The sequence below is a fragment of the Delphinus delphis genome, chromosome 6 (assembly GCF_949987515.2).
Source record: "Delphinus delphis chromosome 6, mDelDel1.2, whole genome shotgun sequence".
In the NCBI taxonomy this organism is placed as follows: domain Eukaryota; kingdom Metazoa; phylum Chordata; class Mammalia; order Artiodactyla; family Delphinidae; genus Delphinus; species Delphinus delphis.
The window spans coordinates 99656489-99676182 of record NC_082688.1 but is presented as its reverse complement, the minus strand read 5'-3'; the positions used below and the strand labels follow the sequence as shown (position 1 = coordinate 99676182).

The 19694-nt window shown below is 55.6% G+C and overlaps 1 protein-coding gene across 2 annotated transcripts in view; it reads left to right on the top strand.

Moving 5' to 3' along the window:
* The window catches only part of PEBP4 (phosphatidylethanolamine binding protein 4), a 257125-nt gene that overhangs the window by 233748 nt on the left and 3683 nt on the right, over positions 1–19694 (top strand). For both annotated transcript variants that reach the window (XM_060015166.1, XM_060015165.1), the window contains exons 5-6: positions 8841–8886; positions 11118–11231. In XM_060015166.1, the coding sequence (XP_059871149.1) occupies positions 8841–8886; positions 11118–11231 (160 nt within the window). The remainder of the gene's footprint in view (positions 1–8840; positions 8887–11117; positions 11232–19694) is intronic.

Sequence of the window (19694 nt, the reverse complement as noted above, 5' to 3'; positions counted from 1 at the left end):
CAGCTCCCTCAGCAGGACCGAGGGTCTTCATCCTCCCATTGGCGGTGCTGGCGGCAGGGTTGGGTGTCCTGAGGGTCACCGCACCTTAGTGGGAAATGGGCTGCGAGGCGGGGACCGGAGTGATCTAACTTGCGTAGAGATACTGGTGGAGGGCTTCCCTGGTGGCGCAGCGGTTGAGAGTCCTCCTGCCGATGCAGGGGACACGGGTTCGTGCCCCGGTCCGGGAATATCCCACATGCCGCGGAGCGGCTGGGCCCGTGAGCCATGGCCGCTGAGCCTGCGCGTCCGGAGTCTGTGCTCCACAACGGGAGAGGCCACAACAGTGAAAGGCCCGCGTACTGCAAAAAAAAAAAAAAAAAAAAGAAAAAAAAGATGCTGGCGGAATGCTTGCCACGTTGTAGGCGCCCCACAAGAGGTGGTTCCCCTTTCTTTATGTACTGACCACTGCGTCAATATTAAATTATTGGACCCTGAGGAGGTTTGAGCAGGCGGAAGGCTGAATGGCCCGTTCTTTGTATTTGTTTTTGAGCATTACAGTCCTGTGCTGTCGCAGGGTGCAAAACTGGCTACTCACTGTGACAACCACAATGGTGTTTAAAATTACATAAGGTATTATCCGTGTGTGTGTGTGTGTGTGTGTGTGTGTGTGTGTTGAAGAACATGAGAACTAGTGTTTTAATAAGATGGCTATCCAAAATAGTTAAGATGAAAGGAGTTGGGGAGCTAAAAATATAAGATCCAAGAGATCAGGGAAATGTTCTTATGAAAAACATCCAATTCCCTACATGATTCCAGGTAAATGAGCCATTCCGGCAACCTGTTGTTGGTCCTGAAAGCTTCAGCGTTCGTTCCGTGTGTCTAGAAACGGCAGTCTTTAGCCTAAGCTGACACTGATGCATAATAATTATATTTAACTATCACCTCATGATATTTGCTCTCAATCTATCTTAACATTTCTTGGCTATTTCTAAGTGGGACAAGTTTAATAAGACCATACGTTGTGTTCTTTATTCCTTTTTTTCCTTTCCACCCTCTTCCTAACCCTACCTAGATGCTACGTCCTGAGAATGGGTGACCTGTGACAGGCCAGGGTCAAAGAGGGGTGGGTCCACCATCTCCTGAGGTCCAACCCAGACTCTGAGCTTCAGATACTGAGAGTAACTAAGGCACGTTTCCCCAAGCAGATGGGAGTCCAGCCAGTGCAGACCCCAGAAGGGACCAGGGGCTCAAAGCTGACACTTGCATGACAAGAAGCTTTGGGATCCAGATGCAAAGAAGGGAGGCCTGGTGTTCTCAGGGCAGCTATCTCTATGCAGAATGATCCAGGGGATTCTTTTTCTTTCCAGTTATTTTCTTCTGTGTTTTAAATTTTTTCTACAGTGAACATGCTGTCCTTTAATGATCTAAAACTGAAAAAGTTACGGTTTGTAAAAGGGATGGGTTGGGGTTCAGGGGTCCCAGGAGCACCTGTTCTGGGTGAGGCCATGGTCGCAGGGTTCAGCTCCATCCAGCCCTGACCTGCCACCTATGGGCAGTGTCCCAAAGCTGACCCCACCCAGATTTGTTCTTGACCGGAGAGGCAGCTGACCAACCCCCTTTGATGATGCTCCTGGGACACAGTTGCTGAGCATTTGGAAGACAGAAAGAGTCTTGCCTGGGGTCTGTGGGCCCAAAGTTTGGTTTGCTGATGGCTGCAATTCTCAGAAATCAGAAGCACTGCCTGCCATTCAAGCCTAACCCCAGCCTACATTTCCAGCCTCAACTTGAGCTTCTTCCAGACCCACCTGTTCTTGTCACACCTTGTTGACATATTTATAGATTGCTTATGCAGTTTCCTCAACGTAAACTGCCCCTCCCCTCCCTATCCTGTCCACTGGAAAACTGGAAAACTCTTACATACCCTTCAAAGCCCGGATCGAGTACAGCCCCCTTTCAGTAGCTTTCCCTGATTACTACCCCCAAGCAATTACAATTTCCTTCCTCTCTGCTCCTTCAACATTTCCTATAGACTGCAATTATTTAGACCTATAATACAGTTATTTCTTTATTGATGTATCTGCCCCACTAGACCATGAGTTCCTCAATACCATAAAATGTGTCTTAATTCATATTTCTTATTTTCGATTTCACAGGGGTTCTCATTAACTGATTCATTTATCTACCCATCTCCCCAGCCATCATGCCTCAGGGCTAACCCTATGCTAGATACTGTCACATACACACAGGTGCAAGACACGGTGGCTTATTTGGGAACCACTCGCATCTCCATATGGCCTGGAACAAAGGGCTTAGACAACCTGTACTTGTTAGACCACAAGCAACCTTGACCCTGGCCTTGGGAAATCTTGCCTCTTCACCCAGTGTTGTGGAGAGTGGTGAAGCTCCTCCCATCTGAGTAACTACTTACGCCAAGAAGCAGACCAGCAACACCCCACCTCACCCCAACTCATTTTGGCATCTGGAGACCCAGGGAAGTAACTGACTCCAGATCTGAAGCCAAACTAGGAATCAAAACCCAGGGGTCCTATTGCCAGTTGGAACCAAATACCAGAATCTCCTGGCCATCCATTGGTGTCTTCTAAAGATGGTGCAGCCCATCTTTAGAAAACGCCACGCAGTCCACCACCCATGAAGGTGCCAGGAGGAGACTATCAGGTCTTTGATGTTGACCCTTCTTGAGGGAAACCAGTGCCCAAAATAATCGGCCATCCTACACCTTGGAGTCTGGAAGCACTTGGCTCCCAGAAGGGCTCATGTCTGTGCCTCCTTCTCACCACTTCCCACGGATTCCACTCCACCCGCCTTGGTGGCCGGCCCCCCGTTTTCCCAGCCCCAGGACAAAAAAGCAAGCCATAGTTTTAATTGATCGCAGCCTTTCCCTTGGGGCAGGTACAGTCTCCGGGGCTGGGTCCTCTCCAGGTGGGTGTTAGGCGGCCCAGCAGCCGCAGCCCCTGGAGATCTCAGAGCCCAGGAGCTGTCAGTGCCTTCCACTGACTTACCCCTTGTGAATTGCAGAATCCACAGATTGCTGGGTAGCACTTTCCAATCCTGCGCCTTTTCCTAGATCCTTTGCCACTTGGCAGGTTGCAGGCAGCTGTGTAAAACAGCAGGGAGCTCTCTCGTCTGGTGCCAGTGTCAGAGAGCCTGGAACTCTGTCTTATTTTCCCCATTTTCCCCCCGAGTTTTGCTCGTTTCTCCCTCGGCTCTTACTCGTCTCCACCACACCCTTGTGCGTCTCACATTTCCAGTTCAGGACTTTCCCGATGCCCCCGCCCCACCCACCCAGAGATCAAAATGTACAACTTCCCACTCTGACTGAGGTTTGAAGCCAGGCAGGAGAAGCGATTACATCCTCCCGCCCAGATGGAAAGAGGTGAATGAAGAGATTAAATCATCTCCCTAACGCTCAAGGAAATGTGCTGCTGACCCTCTGCTCGAGGGGTCAGCAAGCCCGAGTACCTGGGGCCTTCACGTAAGCCCAGGTGGGCGGGCAGTTGCCTGGAGGTAACTGAAGGGAAGTGAAGAAACTGGGCCAGCCTCCCAGCAAGGCCCAGTGCTGAGCCAGGCCCCTTCCCCACCCTCCAGACCTCACAATCCAAATCTTACCTAAGGGGTTCCCCAGCCTGGAGGAGGGGCATCTCTGAACCCTTCATTCTCAGGGAATGTAGCTCTCTGGCTGTCCCCAAGGGGACAAGAAACGAAAGATCGAGGTGACTTTCATCTAGTTGGCTCATCTGTTTGTGGTTTTCCAAGGGCTTAATATATCAGGGACCAATTCTGTCAGGCAACTCTAGGGTCTGGCCCGGGAGGGCAGAAGGATCCAGGTCCAGACAGCAGCAGTGAGGTCTCATCAGAAGAGGTCAGGACCAAGAGTCAGCTGCCTAGGACACCTTGGACAAAGCCTTCACTCATCTCTCCATTCATCCCACAGATGTTTATTGGACCCTTACTGTCTTAGCTTGGGGTCCCCCAGAAGCAGAGCCTGAGACAAGGATATCAGTACAAGTAGTTTATTTTAAAGGGGACACAAGAGAGCACCAGTAAGGCAGCGGGTAAGACAGGAAAAGGAAGGCACCCAAGGAAGGTTCAGGAGCAAACAAGTTCCACTGGGGGTACCCGGAGCACTTACGCACCAGTTCCCATCAGCCATTGGTTAAGAGCTGTTGCCAGGGAACATTAATGCCCCAGCACACCTGCCCTAATGCACAGGGGGTGAAGTGAGCTCAAGACGCCAGTGCTGACCCTGGGACCAGGAGAAGCAGATTGAAAGTGGAGCCGGTGAGCCAGGGGATGGGCCAGGGCATGGATAACATCTACTACCCCTGCTATGTGCAAAGCATCCTAAGGGCTACAAAGATGGAGAGGATATAGTCCCTGACCTTGAGAAGCTGAAGCTTCTCTGTGTTTCTCTCCGGTCAAATGGGGAGACCAATCTCTGCCCATCCCACGCAAGGGCTGCTATGAGATCCATTGGTTGGACAGTGCCCTGGAGAATAAACCCTAAAAGCTCATTACAAATGTAGGCTGGGGGGTCGGGGGGGCAGCTCCCAGCTTCCAGCACTGTGCTCTTTACTTGCTCTGAGACAAGCCACTCAGAACAACTCTGGTGCGACAGTCTGCATCGCCCTGGTCCAAGAATGGAGTTGCTGCGATTCTCCGTTGAACCTCAACTTTTCTTAAGCATCTCATGTGCCAGTTCCAAACTAGCTTAACAAGACCCAATGGGTTCTTTTTTATATATATATTAATTTATTTATTTTATTTTTATTTATTTTTGGCTGTGTTCGTCTTCGTTGCTGCGTGCGGGCTTTCTCTATTTGCGGTGAGCGGGGGCTACTCTTCCTTGCGGTGCGCGAGCTTCTCACTGCCGTGGCCTCTCTTGCTGCAGAACACGGACCCTAGGCACATGGGCTTTGGTAGTTGCAGCACGTGGACTCAGTAGTTGCAGCTCGCGGGCTCTGGAGCTCAGGCTCAGTAGCTGTGGCGCACGGGCTTAGCTGCTCTGCGGCATGTGGGATCTTCCTGGATCAGGGCTCGAACCCGTGTCCCCTGCATCGGCAGGCGGATTCTCAACCACCGCACCACCAGGGAAGCCAGCAATGGGTTCTTGAGGTGGGAGAGAGCTGGAAAAGAAATCTCGTGTTCTATAAACCAGGAAGTTCCTGCAAAGGGTCCATAGAGTTGAGATTCTTCTCCGCAATTAGAATAATTTGTGCTAATTCCCATGCCAGGAAGCCATGGACACACACATGCACGTGTACATACACGGATGCACACACGTATGCACACATGCACACATCGGGCACCAACTTCTAAGAAAAAGGAGAGGCTGTCTTATATCCTGAGCATTTAAGGGTCTGATTGAGCAATTTTGTGCCCTTTCCTCCCCTCTCCTTGCTAAGAGGGTGATGGGTATCGGGCTCCCCATTTCCAGAGGATGCTGATAAGGAAAGGAGATGCTCTCCCAAGCCCACCGAGTCCCCGTGTCTTAGAAGGGCCCAGGACATCCTCCCAAAGCACACTGACCAAACACCTCCGGTGCTTCTGTCCTGACTCCTGAAAAACCCATCCTGGGCTTCTCAGTGGTCTTGAGGATTAGAAATCCAACTATTTTTATACTGTTTGTCATTTAGGCCATGATTTCTTTTTTAAAATCAGCATTTAGACAAATTCCTTTTGAAAATGTCCACCTGTCTTAGCTATAGTAAGGGAAAGGAAATTTTGTCTGTGCCCGGGGTCCAAGAGGAGCAGCGTACCTGGGGGCTGGGGAGGGGGTGGAGGTGAGGCAGCCCCTCCCCTCCTGAGGCTCTCCTGCTAAAGCTCTGCTGTGCTCAGACTTGACAGGTATGGGGTCTGGTCCTCAGATGCTGGGCTCATCGCCACCCTCAGGGCACTTCCCTCAGCCCAGTCTCCCTGGGAAGTGCTCTGAACGATAGATTTCCCCCTCTTGCCTTCAAAATGTCCCTGAATCTCTCCCGTCCCCAGAGGCTTCCAGTTTTCTAAGGTGACTTCAGGCTACATGTGACACACCAAGCCACGAAGATGTTTTAGGAGACCTCACGTTTTCACATGGGGTGAGGGGAAAGGTAGGCCACTTCCACAGCAGCCCCAGACCTCTGGGTGATATCTGTGTACGTTAATAATGGTCTTCCCCAGAACGCCTCCTAGAGGAGGGATGGGATGGTCATGATGTCCTAGAAGAGGCACAGGTCAGCACTGCAGGTCCAAGGTCGAAGGGCCTGGGGCCCCCTCCTCCTGGAACATTCTGGGATTCTCCCACTCACTGCTCGTAAGTCTCTGGACAAGTCGTCTGACCTTGGGGACTCAACTTTCTCACCCTTTGGCTTTAGTTTCCTGAGTCCCCCACCAGATATTGATTCTGCGGCAGAAATTTTAGGCCCCCAAGGACAGATCAAGGAGGGAAGATTTACGGCCCAGAGGGAGCTTCGCCAATATTCAGCCCAACGCGGGTACGTACCAGCCGTGCTGACCACACTCAGGGAGCCCTTCTACGGCCTGCGCCTTCCCCAGAGCCTTCACTCTGTGCTCTTCCTTCCAGCAAGGACCAGCACCTGTCCATGGGACAAGCTCCGGAGAGACCCTAAAGGCTCTCAAAGCCATTAGTGCCCTCTGCTCGGGGCCGGCGGCAGCTGCCTCAGCTGAGCTTAGGGGCAGCGGGCAGGGGAAGGCGGGCAGGCAGGGCCGCCAGCTCTACTGACGAATCCAAGGCTCTGCGTGCGTCTTTGCCAAGCTGGCCCCAGTCGGGGAGAAAAGACTCCCCGGAGTAAAAGGGAGGGACGGAGAGCCTCCCCACCCTGACCAAGGCTGCCATCAGACTTTCCACACTGCTCTGACCTCACGGGCCCAGGGCCCATCCTCACCCTCAAACCCTCCCTGCGCTCTCACCAGGAGAGAGGCCTGTTTATCACTCTGGGTGGGACCAGAGCCTGTGGGGAATTGAAAAGAAACAGGCGGCTTAGGTTGCTATTGTTTTGTTTAAACAAACTGCTGGCCGGGATGACTTGGAAAGGAATGAGGGGGAGGCTGGGAAGGCAGAGGAGGCCGGGCTGGGCTGGGCTTCAGAGACCTATCTGGGGAGAGTGGCTGCGAGGCCTAGGGCCCTCCCCGCCTCTCCCGGGAGAGAAGGGTATCCAGGGGAGGGGCCTCTGTGCCCCCCGCCCCGTCCTGGCATCCTATTGACCCCTGGCCACACCCCGGCCTGATACTGAGGGGAAGGGGGCTGTGCTGGGAAGGCCAGGCAGAGGGAGCGCGCTCTGCTGCGTCTGACAGGCTCCTGGACGCTCCTGAGCCGGGGGAGGGAAGGGGCAGGGATGTCAAAGGACGTGAAGGAAACGGAGGGAGGGGGGCTCAAAGTGGGGGGGCGGTCCGTCCTTCTGCAGTCTCCTGCCCCTCCTCCGACCAAAGGTAACCTAGATGGACACAGAGGAGCCTGGGGGAGAGGGACGTTCTGGAAAAAAAGGCCCGAAGGGGGTTTCCCTGGTGGCGCAGTGGTTGGGAGTCCGCCTGCCGATGCAGGGGACGCGGGTTCGTGCCCCGGTCCGGGAAGATCCCACATGCCGCGGAGCGGCTGGGCCCGTGAGCCATGGCCGCTGAGCCTGCGCGTCCGGAGCCTGTGCTCCTCTATAGGAGAGGCCACAACAGTGAGAGGCCCGCGTACCACACACACACAAAAAAAAAAGGCCCGAAGTGAGAACAGCCAGAGGGCAGGCTGCCGCCTAAAGAGGAGAATGGTGGGGGAGAGGCTCTGGAATGCGGGGAGGGGCTTACATTTGGTAAAAAGTCAACCACACTAGGGTTTGGGTCACCCAGGTGAGTCTGAGAATCTCCACAGAGAACTGAGAAGAAGCCTCACGCTCCCCCATCCCCATCGCCCCCCATCTCCACCCTGAGCACCTCTCTCGAGGGGAAGGAGCAGGGGCTGCACCACAAGGGCTCAGTGTAAAGGTGGCCAGGGCACACTTAGGTGCCGGCAGAATCAGTGAAGAGCCAGGCTAATCACCATCATTAAGGCTATGAAACCCCACACCGAGGGGCCGCAGGACGCCCTGGCATGGCGCCCTGAGCTGTGGCACAAAACCAGGGCCCCAGCTCCAGCGCCTTTCATCTGAGCATCTCCGGGTCCTGCACAAACAGTAATTAGCACCCCCGTCCCCCCGCCCACGCCCCGGGATCACCTCATGATCCCACAGACACTGAGCAGAGGGGAGAAGGGAGGGGAGGGGGAGGAAGAGAAAGCGGGAAACTGAAGCTGTCCCACCGGCCCAGGGTGCTGGGCTGAGTCCGGTTGAGGCTGGGGGAAGTAGCTGCCTCCGAATCAGGGAGTCCGGCCTCCTCCGGCCCTTCCCTGCCCTTCTGGCTGCTCAGGCAGCCATCGGCCGAGTATTCTGAAGGCCCCAAAGAGAACCCGAGAGGATGGGCAAGCAGTGAGGATGGTCAGCCCCGCCCTAGATCTCACCAGACCCCACAGGCCCCAGAGGTGCGTCCTGGGCCCAGCCTGGGGGCACAGAGGGTGAGAGTGGGGCAGCCCTTCTGGAAGGGTCCTGTCAGGCTCTCCAGAGATCAGGGGTCCATCCCTCGCCACCAGGCCACCCTCAGCAATGTTTGCACCTGTCCTCTCTCCCCAGACCCGCAAGGCACCATTCCAAACCCCACGGGCCGTTCTGGCGGCGTCCCCCAGGACAGCCGGACAGCTTCCTCCTCTTCCAGCCTACTCCCTCCGAGAGAAAGAACTCAGCAGGGCCCACCTGGACTAAGTGTGATGGCATGGCCTCCTGCTGCCCCAGGAGTAACCCTCGCCTGTGCCTGTCTCTTATTTTCAGGGCGCTGACATGAAGAAGGGGAAGATTCAGGGCCAGGAGTTATCACGTGAGTAAGCCCCTCCAGCGCCCCTTCCCCCCAGCCAGGGCAGTGAGGGTGATCACAGGAATCACAGCGATACAACTTTATGTGGACGCTTCACAGTGTGCAAAGCGCTCAGCCAGCGGTTTACTTGGACGCTCTGATCTTATCTGCACAACTGCCTTTTAAGGTCGCTGCCATCAATATCTCCATTTTAAAGAGAAGGAAACTGAGGCACAGAACCACCTGCCCCATGTCACACAACCAGTAAGGAATGGAGCCCACAGTAACCTGCAGGGCTCCGCTGGGAGAGAACCCAGAACTAGAACCGCCCCCACTCCATGGGACTGGCAGGTAGCTCTCTTCCCTCTGCTCCCTCTCTCTTTCCCCTGCCCCAGTCCCACCATGTGGCTGCGAGTGGCTGCGTGGACCTCCCTTTTCTCTGATGCCCTCCTCTTCCCACCCCCATTCTCACCATCAGCTCCCCCCCTCCCCTCCCTCTGGGATCCCGCCAGCAAGGGCATGCCCTCCACTCAACTTGAAGGGGGTGCTCAGGTGGTGAGCTGGCCTCTGGCAAAGGGTTGAGCAAGAAAAACCAACCGAACATCATGGTTCCGTAAAGCAACGCGGACTCGGGCACCAGATGGGCCTGGATTCAAAGCCCAGCTCCACCACTGACCGTCGGCCTGACCTCACCTCTCAGAGCCTCAGTTTCCTCATCCAGAAAATGGCCGTGACACCCACCTTACCAAGTTGTGGTGAAGGTTAGGGAGATGTCACAGGGAAAGCACTTAGCCAGGACCTGGCCCTGAGACGTGGCTCTGCAAGTGTGTCCCCCTTCCCTTTCTCCTCATCCCTACTTTTGGAGGGAGACCTCTTCAGGAAAGTCCTAGTACGAGGGGGTTGCGTCTCTATCTCCCCCGAGGATAAATTCTCAGCTGCATAGAACCACTGAGTTCCCTCACTGGTTGGCAGTGTTTGTAAAAAAGCATCAGTTTACCCACATGTACACACGCGCTGACAGAGACCCTCCAAAACAGCCTCAGCTCCCATGCCCATCGGCTCCGCCAACACCTGCACCCACCCCAGCGGAGACCCCAATTCACACAAATTCACATGGCTCCTGGCACACCCTGTGCTGTTCTCATTCTGCGGGCGTGCACACACGCACACACACACACACACACACACATACATCTGCTCTGCAATGCAAAAACCCAGGGAGAAATGAATAGTCAGGAATTCCCCTGGCTGTGGGCACTCCGGAGGCCCCAGTGGCCAGAAGTGCACCACGAGGAACGCTTCCACAGCTCTGAGCAGCAAGTGGTTCTTGTCTAACGATCAGGAGAGGGAGGGGGCCACAGTGTACCGGTACTCCCTCCCCCCAGCATCCTCCTTGCAAACACTTCATCCCCACCCACCCCCAGGAAGATGCTTGGCTCCTTGGAAAGGGAGATGAAGGGAGCAAAGGGGGGGAGGAAGAGGCCCACGCTCTTGGAAGGAGGCCCAGCTGGAATGGCCCGTGAAAGTCGGCCTGCAAAACCCCAAGGCCCTGCATAGACTTGGGGGAAGGATGAGAGATGTCCCCACCCCGCATCTCCCCCGAAAAAGAGTACCTCCCGCACAAAGAGCGAAAGGAAGGGAGATAGGCATTCTCCTCCGGAAGAGCCTGCGTCGGCTCCCGGTGCCCCGAGCACCCAGATCCTACAGCTTCCATGATCAAACCTTTGAACCGAGTCCCACCCACCCCCGTAACCACTTCCAGATCCTCCGGATCCAGCCAAGAAATTGGCTTCTTTGGGGATTGAGTTCATAAGGAAATGCTGAAAAAATAAATAAAAATCTCCTGCCAAAAACACTCGCAGAGGAAGATGAGTTTCTCTTGAGGGAGGACATCCATCAGGACAGACTAAAGCAAAAAGAGGACAACGCCAACACCCGCTGGCCCAGGAAGGCCCAAGAGCCCGGCCAGCACCCAAGACCTTCAACCAGCCCACACCTCCTCCTCCCGCCACCCCAGATAATGTGCTTCTTAAATGAAGCTGCTGAAGACGAGATCCTGCCAAAGATAAATCCTAGTGGTTTGCAGTGGGTGGGACCCCAGGAGGGGTCCGTGAAAAGGACCAAGAATGATTCTCTTTCCCCCTGCCCAGAATAGCCAGGAACCCCTGGGTACTGTGGGATGTGGAGCGGTGGGCTCCATTTTTCTGGATACCCTGGATACCCATGAGGGTGCTCTCTCATTTTTCTACCCACAGCCTACCAGCCTCCTTCCCCACCAGCACAAAGCGGCTTCCATCGCTACCAGTTCTTCATCTATCTTCAGGAAGGAAAGACCATCTCTCTCCTTCCTAAAGAAAACAAAACTCGAGGTAAGGCCTTCCCATCCTTCAAAGCCAGGATGAATTCTGGGGTGGAAGTGGATGCTTCGTGAATTCATGGGGAAGTCAGGACCTTGACCATACCCGTGAGCCTTGGAGGTGGAGTCAAAGGGTGGTGTTTCTTGAGAATAAACCGGGATGAGTGTCTTCAAAGAGATGTTGGCATCAGATATGGTCTCCCCCTAGAAGTTCCATCGTCCTAGATGGTGGCTTCAGCGGGGTGGGTGGATCTATAAGGCAGAGTCCCAAAGGGAGTAACTGGAGCCTAAGAGAGAAGCATCTCCCCCAGTAGTTTCTTTTTTTTTTTTTTTTAATTTATTTATTTATTTTTGGTTGCATTGGGTCTTCTTGCTGCGCGCGGGCTTCCTCTAGTTGCGCAAGCGGGGGCTGCTCTTCATTGCAGGGTGCAGGCTTCTCATTGCGGTGGCTTCTCTTGTTGCGGAGCACGGGCTCTAGGCGCACAGGCTTCACTAGTTGTGGTACACGGGCTCAGTAGTTGTGGCGTGAGGGCCTAGCCGCTCTGCGGCTTGTGGGATCTTCCCAGACCAGGGCTCGAACCCGTGTCCCCTGCATTGGCAGGTGGATTCTTAACCACTGCGCCACCAGGGAAGCCCTCCCCCAGTAGTTTCAAATGGCATGTGCAGGCAGCTACCCCACACCACTTCTGCAGGTAATTGTACCCTAGAGTTGAGTCTGATCTGGGCAAGAGGGCCATGGAATGCCACCCTGCCGGTCTGTCTTCAATGGTCGTTAATTGCTCTGTGCCATCTCAGTGGTGGGGTGAAGACTTCCCTGGCCATGCCCCCTCCATTGGCTTCTCTGAACAGCCCTCCCGGCACTCTTCAGAGGACCCATTTCCCATAGCTTCCCAATGGCTAACCCAGGCTGCTTGGCCTTGGTCCTCCTACCACCAGAGCTGGGGAGCTGGGGAACCCAGGACACCTGGCTCCTGTAGTGCCGATGCCACAGGTGACTCACCTGACCCCGTGTGGGCCATGCCCCCTCTCCGAGCCTTAGGTTTCTCTTCAAGAAAGTGGGAAATATAGTAATCCCTGAGCACTCTATGACCCACCCCACCTCCCTCCCCCCAGATGAGGGAAGGAAGAGAATGAGGAATGCACAAATGCCAACTTGGGAGCACAAAGGGCACATCCCCCAGGCTGACAGGAGGGTGGGTGGGTGTCATCAGCCATTTCCTCTTACCCAGTCACCCTAACCAACCTCCACCCACTGGGAAGCCGGAGAAAGCACTGTTACAAGCCTACTGCCCCAGGCCCCAGAGGAGAGGAGGGGAGCATGGAGCCCTTCAGATGTGCTGAGCAGGGGCCACCAATCACAGGACGCTCTGGACTGCCCTAGAAGCGGAGTTGGTGCAACATTTCCACTGCTGAACCTTTCCCCAGGTGCCCCCAGCACCTTGCCAATCTGTCAATCTGTTTAAATGGCTCTGCCCAAGACACCCTTTCAAGTCTGGATACAAAGAGAGAAAGGAAAGAAAAACGTATCTTGCCCAGGCGAAGATCAATTTCTCCAATTCCCTGGGTCCCTGTCTCATCATGAAGCCCCTTCCGCCAGTCCAAGCACTGTGATCTCCGGGGGCTGGAAACTAGCACCTCAGCCCACGATGCTTCCCCACACGTGTGGGAGTCGCATAAACTAGGGCAGTACCTCCGATCACCACGTTAAATGTCAGGGTCACAACAGTCCCCTGAAGGCGCCTCCGTAGGACCGAGTGCTCTCCGAGGGCGGGATGGAGGGGGAAGGAGCGTTAGGTGATGCCTGGAGGAGCAGTGAAAGGGGCAGAGGAGGAAAAGGGGCGTGTGCACCAGAGACCTTCTCCACCCCTGCCATGGCTCGTCCTCCTGAGCCATGGGTGCTTTTCCTATGATATCAACAGCAGGCAGGGGAGCTGGAGACCCATCGGGCCTGAAACTCGTTACTAGCCCCTGTGGATCTTCGCCCAGACTATGGTTGGTCGTGCACTCCCATGGCCACCCCCCTTCCATCCACATGAAAACTTAGGAACCGGACTTGCCCCTGGGCAGAGTCCCTTTGGCTTCCATGCTGTTTCGTTTGCTGCCAGAAATGGAGATGATAAAATTATTCTCACGGATGAAAGCTCTGGCCGGGGTTCCAGCCATACCACGTGACGCCTTCCACGCGCCCCGTACTAAGGGCTTTGGAGAGAACACAATCCAGGGCACAGGGAAAGCTCCCTGCCTTCAAGAGGCTTACACTCTCCTTTGGAAACACTTAAATAATGATGCAGAGCGGCGTATAATTAAGCACTTAATTGTGTTTCTGGCTGTACGGACAACTGGAGATCACGTGGACTTAGGGACAGTCCTGTCCCTTCCCAGGATCCCTTTCCCTCCAGGATGACACACCCTCTTCAGCCAGGAAGAGTGAAAGATATTTTCCTGCAAGGTGAGGATATGTTGATTTCCAGTCTCTAGCTAGTGATTTGACTTTTAAGCAAGTCAGCTAATGTCTCTGGGCCTCAGGTTCCTCATCTAGAAAATGAGGGGTTGGATCTAGATGATCTACAAATCCACATGATCCTGAGGCTACTTGGAGGAGGCCGGCGTGGGCCAGGAGGAGAGCGAAGGAAAAAGGGAGCTCTGGGCTGGGGAAACTGCAGAGGCAAAGATTGTTTTAAAAAGTGAGAAGGAGGCCCCCTGTGATGGTTATGAAAGGAGAAAGTGGGAGAAGGCTGTGGAGGATCTCAGAAGCTCGGCACAGCTGTGACTTTGGTGGGTGCCCTGGAGAGCTGCTGGAGATTGCTTGCGGGAGAAGTAACATGCAAAAGCCACTCTTTAGAGATGACGGCGCTGGAGTGGTAGGCAGGATGGACCAGAGCGAGAGGACAGGAGGCCTCCAGAGGCCTAGAGACGTGTGGTGTGGATGAACCCAAGGGGCGACTGTAACAGCAGAAGCAGCCTATGCGCAATGGCGGAATTCCAAAGGCCTTGGCGGTCTCTGAAGCACCTACACGGTGCTGGGGGGTCTCCAGCTGCGCCAGGCTGGACCAGCACTCAGGAGGCCAGGATGAGGAGCCCTGAAAAGAAATGTGGACCCTGGGGCTTACTTTGATCTAGTTTCCTTTTTTTTTTTTTTTTTTTTTTTGCGGTACGCAGGCCTCTCACTGTTGTGGCCCCTCCTGTTGCGGAGCACAGGCTCCGGACGCGCAGGCTCAGCGGCCATGGCTCACAGGCCCAGCCGCTCCGCGGCATGTGGGATCTTCCCGGACCGGGGCACGAACCCGTGTCTCCTGCATCGGCAGGCGGACTCTCAACCACTGTGCCACCAGGGAAGCCCTGATCTAGTTTTCTTTCCATGGAGGGAGGTGGGGAGTCCCAGGGTATGCGTGCCATAGCCAGCCTTGGTTAGGTGAGCCCTGGATGAACGAGCAGGAACAACGTCCGGAGGCTGCGGGCGAGAGGTCAGTATGCAGGAGCCCAGCTAGAAGGGCACCCATGGAGGGTGGTTAACTTGACCCAGTCCTGCGGGGTTGCCTCTCTCTCTGGGACTTAGTCGTGTATGACAAGTTTAGGATGAGAAGGGAGCATGAGATTATTCTCATTGAACTTGTATGACTGTGTTGGGGGTCGGGGTGGGGGAGGTGGAATTGCTCAGAACCGGGGACTGAAACCCTCTCCCGGATTCCTCTTTGTCCTGTGACCCCAGGATGACATACAAGGGGTCAGCAAATGGAAGATCTTGACATTCAAACTCTCACCATGTGACCTGGGACAAGCCACCTCACATCTCTGGGCCTCAATTTCTCCATCATCAAGACTAGGGGTTGGACTACTTGGTCTACCAGTGAATGACCCTGAACAGATTTGCTCCCACCTCACCGAGCTCTCCCACCTTCGAGTTCTGCCAGACAAATTAGGGTGTGACTCACCCTACCAACCCCACACGCTTTGAGTAGAGGTCTTCGATCAGATACGGGGCCGCCGGGACCACAGCAGGGACTTGGAAGCGGATTTGGACCTACCTTGCTCCTAGTTTATAAAATCCTGCCTTTCAAATCCACAGCTCCTTCCTCCCCGTTCCATTTTCCCCACCACGCTTGGCATGGTTCACCAATGCCCTCTGTGTTCATTCAGATGACGCTAAGTGTCAAGTATGTGTGAGGCCCCGTTCTGGGTGCTCTGGGTACAGAAATACATCCCTGCTGCCGTGGATGTATGGAATCACCTGGTGGAGCTCTGCAGGTACTAGGAGCTCACAGAGAGAGTGGAGGGAGATAGTCACATAGCTTAAGCATGACCGCATCCCAAATGGGGGAGAACACTGAAGCCGACAGAACCTGAACTGGTGCCCTCTGACAAGGGCTGGCCCAGTTTCACTATTTGTCCCTAAGGCGACACTTCACCTTCCCAAATTTGGAGCTGTGGCATTATCTCGGGCCTGTAATACACTGGACTTGCACCCTCGACCTCCAAGTTAACTCCCCTCCCCCACGCCCAATCCCCCTGCTCCCACCCTCCACACCCAAAGCCTAGAATAAGGCCTCTGGGCTCATCTGGGATTCACGATGTTTTCTCTACACAGCAGCCTTGGATTTGTCCTCCAGACTTCCAGGTTCTAGAGGAACCAGCTGAATGCTTTGAGGGGCCCATGTCTGAAGAGGGTCCACACTCACTGCGTTGGTTCACACCCTTCCGAACCACACGCTGCCAGGATGCCCACTGACTCCTGCTTCTTCATTCACGTCAACCTGCCCACCTTCTCACTCAACAGTTGATTTGCTTCTGCCGGCCGACCCGGGCAGAACATTTTCCCCCTTCCCCCAAACCGGGACCACCTTCCCACCTTCAGGACACCAGTCCGTGGCGCCTTTCAAAACTACGCCACAGGGCCACCTTCTCTCAGTCGGCGACCCTACCCTGCCCTCTCCTGCTCCTCTCACAGGCTCACAAAACACCCTGTTGTACGCCCTCAGTTACCTGCTTTTCTCTCTTCTGTATTTCTTTACATTTTTCTCTTGCCTGGGTCCTACTTCCACCATGAGACCAGAGAGATTCCTGGAGGGAAGAGCTCACCTCTATCTTTTCTTTTGTTGCTTTTAGTATTTATTTTTTTATTTTTATTTTTTTGGCTGTGTCGAGTGTTAGTTGTGGCAGGGGGAATCTTTCGTTGTGGCACGCAGGCTCTTCGTTGCGGTGTGGGGCTTCTCTCTAATTGTGGCACGCGGGCTCCCTGACCAGGGATCGAACCCGTGTCCCCTGCACTGGAAGGCGGATTCGTTACCACTGGACCACCAGGGAAGTCCCCGAGCTCACTCTGGTCTTACGTTCCCTTTTTTGCCACCTGTTTCTGGGCTCAGCCCACTGTGGACTTTATTTTTTATTTTTTTTTAAAGATTTTTTTGATGCGGACCATTTTTAAAGTCTTTATTGAATTTGTTACAATATTGCTTCTGTTTTGTTTTCTGGTTTTTTGGCCCCGAGGCACATGGGATCTTAGCTCCCCGACCAGGGATCGAACCTGCACCCCCTGCACTAGAAGGCGATGTCTTAACCACTGAACTGCCAGGGAAGTCCCCACTGTGGACTTTGAATCAATGAGTGTTTGTATAGGGGACACACCCACGTGTGCCCATTCAAACACACACACACACACACACACACACACGGATCTGCACATTCTCACATGCCACATTCACAAACACACCTCACGGTCAAGTTCCTTTAACACCTGCGTAGGCAGCCGCTTCTGTGAGCACTGTGCCCACAAATGACGATTTCGGTGTCCACACCCTCCCTGTCCCAACGCCGAGCCAGCGGGGCCGCGCACGCCCAGCCTCTCCGCCAGCCTGCCCTGCCCCTCCTGGACCTGCCCCTTGCCCGACCGTGTGGGGTGGGCAGCACAGCGGCCACTGTTCCCCAGGGCAAAGGAGGAGACCGGAGCCCAGAACAGTGAGTGGCTTGGCTGACCGAGGGTCTGCAGTTAATAGCAGGTTCACTTCCTTCTGCTTTCGGGGGCAAAATGCTCTTTGCAGCCGTTTCACCCACATTCCCTCTCCCCCAACCCCGACCACCAGATTTCTGGGCCCTGGTGTGGGGATGGAGAGGGAGCAAAGCTGTCCCGCTGCCTTGGGTGGCCTCAGCGACACACCCACACACCGCTCCCCTGGAGGAGGGCTGTAGCCCAGCGCCGCATGGGGACCACGAGTCCCGGGAGCTGTGGCCTGTGCCGTGCCTCACCTCAGCGCCTCGCCCAGGGAGATCACGAGCCCGCGTCACGCTCCTCAAGGGTGAGCCAGGGGAATCCCCTCCATGCCACAACTCAATCCAGAAGCCTCTCGAAGGCTGTGAGTGAGCCCAGAACCGTGCCGCAGAGCCAGGGGAGCCAACGGGCCACGCCAGGCTCGGTCTCGCCTCCATAGGCTGGCCTCGGGGACCTGCAGAGGGACTGCTCCTTGCAGAATGGGATGGGGGAGCGGGGGCGGGCAGAGGAGGGTCCCTGGGCTCCGGACCAGGCAGCGAGAATCTGCTCCCCAGCACCACAGGCAGCTGAACTGAACAGCTTCTGGGCGAGCCACCCACCCACAGGGGTCAGAGAGGAGGGACAGGCGGAGACTTGCCACGCAGTGGGCTTGAAGTCCTGCTTGTGGCGTCTAAAGGCCTGCGGGGCACCGTGGGTGATTGAGATAAGGGGCGCCGTGGGGAAATGTTTGAAAGCACGGGCCGAGGGCGTGAAGGCAGCCGAGCTCCAAGCAGCGTCAACAGTAGGAGGCAGCACGCGGAGCGACCAAGGCTGGGAGGAAATCCACCAGGCCTGGTGGCAGTGAGGAGAGGCACAGTGCAGGCCAAGCAGCAGGGAAGGGGGCCCCGCCTGGAGACCAGCCCAACCCAAACACACACAACACACACAGACACAAACACATGCAGCCCACTGCCGAACAGCCCCTCTCCCGCCCCCCATGACCTCCCATGGTGGTTCACCTGGCCAGGCCCCAGGAGCCCCCGGGGCCCAGCCCCTGAGTCACCGTGTGGGCTTGTGTCAGGCAGCCCTCTTCTGCCTCCGAAGCGCCCCACCCACCTGGCAGAGCGGGTAGGACTGGGGGCCTGGCAGCGGCCCAGATGGGGGCAGCTGTCAGACAGGCGCCCTGGCTAGGAACCGCCTGCCATCTCCACAGGCCCCAGGCAGCCCTCTTCCAGAACATGCCCCAGTCGATCCCAACATCAACTGCCCAAATCTGTATTGAACAGGTCATCGGGAAACCACAGAAAATCCCCAAATTTCACCCGCAACTCCAGCCAGCCGTCACCACCACCAAATGCTGGAATTGATAACTGGAGGCGAAATGGACCGTTTCGAGTCTCCACTCTTCTCGATCCCTTCCCCACCCCTGCCCCCAGCCACAGGGCGGAGGGAGGAGGCCTGGGTGATCCACTTACTGGATAGTTAGGAATGGCACTTCCGCTCTCCAGCTCTCCTGGGTTCTCCTCTCCAGAGGAGCCGGAGGTAACCCCTCCCCACCTCGGAAAATCCCCCTGGCATCCCCCCGCCAACCTCACTCCCGCCAAAGTCAAAGTGGTCCCCTCGGCCCCAAGCCTCTCGAGCCAGCGGGATCAGCCCCTCAGCAAATAGCCTCCAGAAGTAATTGGATGTGATGGAACGAGGGCTTTTCAGCTCCTGAGTGGAAGTCTCTGGATGTCATTTAATGGCACAAAAAATAAAAGGCTCGGGCCTCCCGCCCACCACCGCCAGGACATCATTAATCTCAGCAGAAAGGCATCAGCACTCCCATCACCGCAGCCAGCCCCACGAAGCGTCAGACAAATTACAGACCTGAGCCGGGCGCTCAGCGGGACGCTTATTAGGCTGGTGTTCCGTTTTTATCTTTTCTTCAGGGCCACTGTCCCCTGCCAGGAAGCACTTGTGTCCCTGCACAGGGGGAGGGCAGGGGGAGGGCAGGGAGAGGCCAGGGAAGAGCCTGGCTGCCTTGGTTAGACGCAGCTCCCGGCCTGGGGTGACAGGGCGGCCCCAGGCCAGGCGCTGGGCACCGTGAGTCCCAGCAGAGGCTGAGGGGACCCATCCGAAGGCTTAGAACCCACCCCTTGTTCCCAGCTCACCCAAATGGGGGCCTCCCTCCCAGCGAGAGGGGGACGCTTGAGGGCCCACTGAGGACCAGATGACAAGTCAGGTGGGAGCAAGGACACAAGGGAACGCTGTCCTGTGCTGTTGGAAGTCTTAAGAGTAGGACTGCTGGAGAGACTCCAGGACCACTGCTGGGTCAGGACCTCGTCTGCCAGGGTTGCACGCTGTGCTGCTGGCTGAGGCCACCCTGCGAAGGCCTAGCTTCTTATTAGTCCATTGTTAATTGTCCTATATTATAAACTTGTAGAGGGCAGGAGTGGCGCCTGGATAAAGCCACCCTCCCCCATGCCTGGCAGACCCCGGAAGCAGCTGTCAGTGTTGGGGGGCCTGGATCCC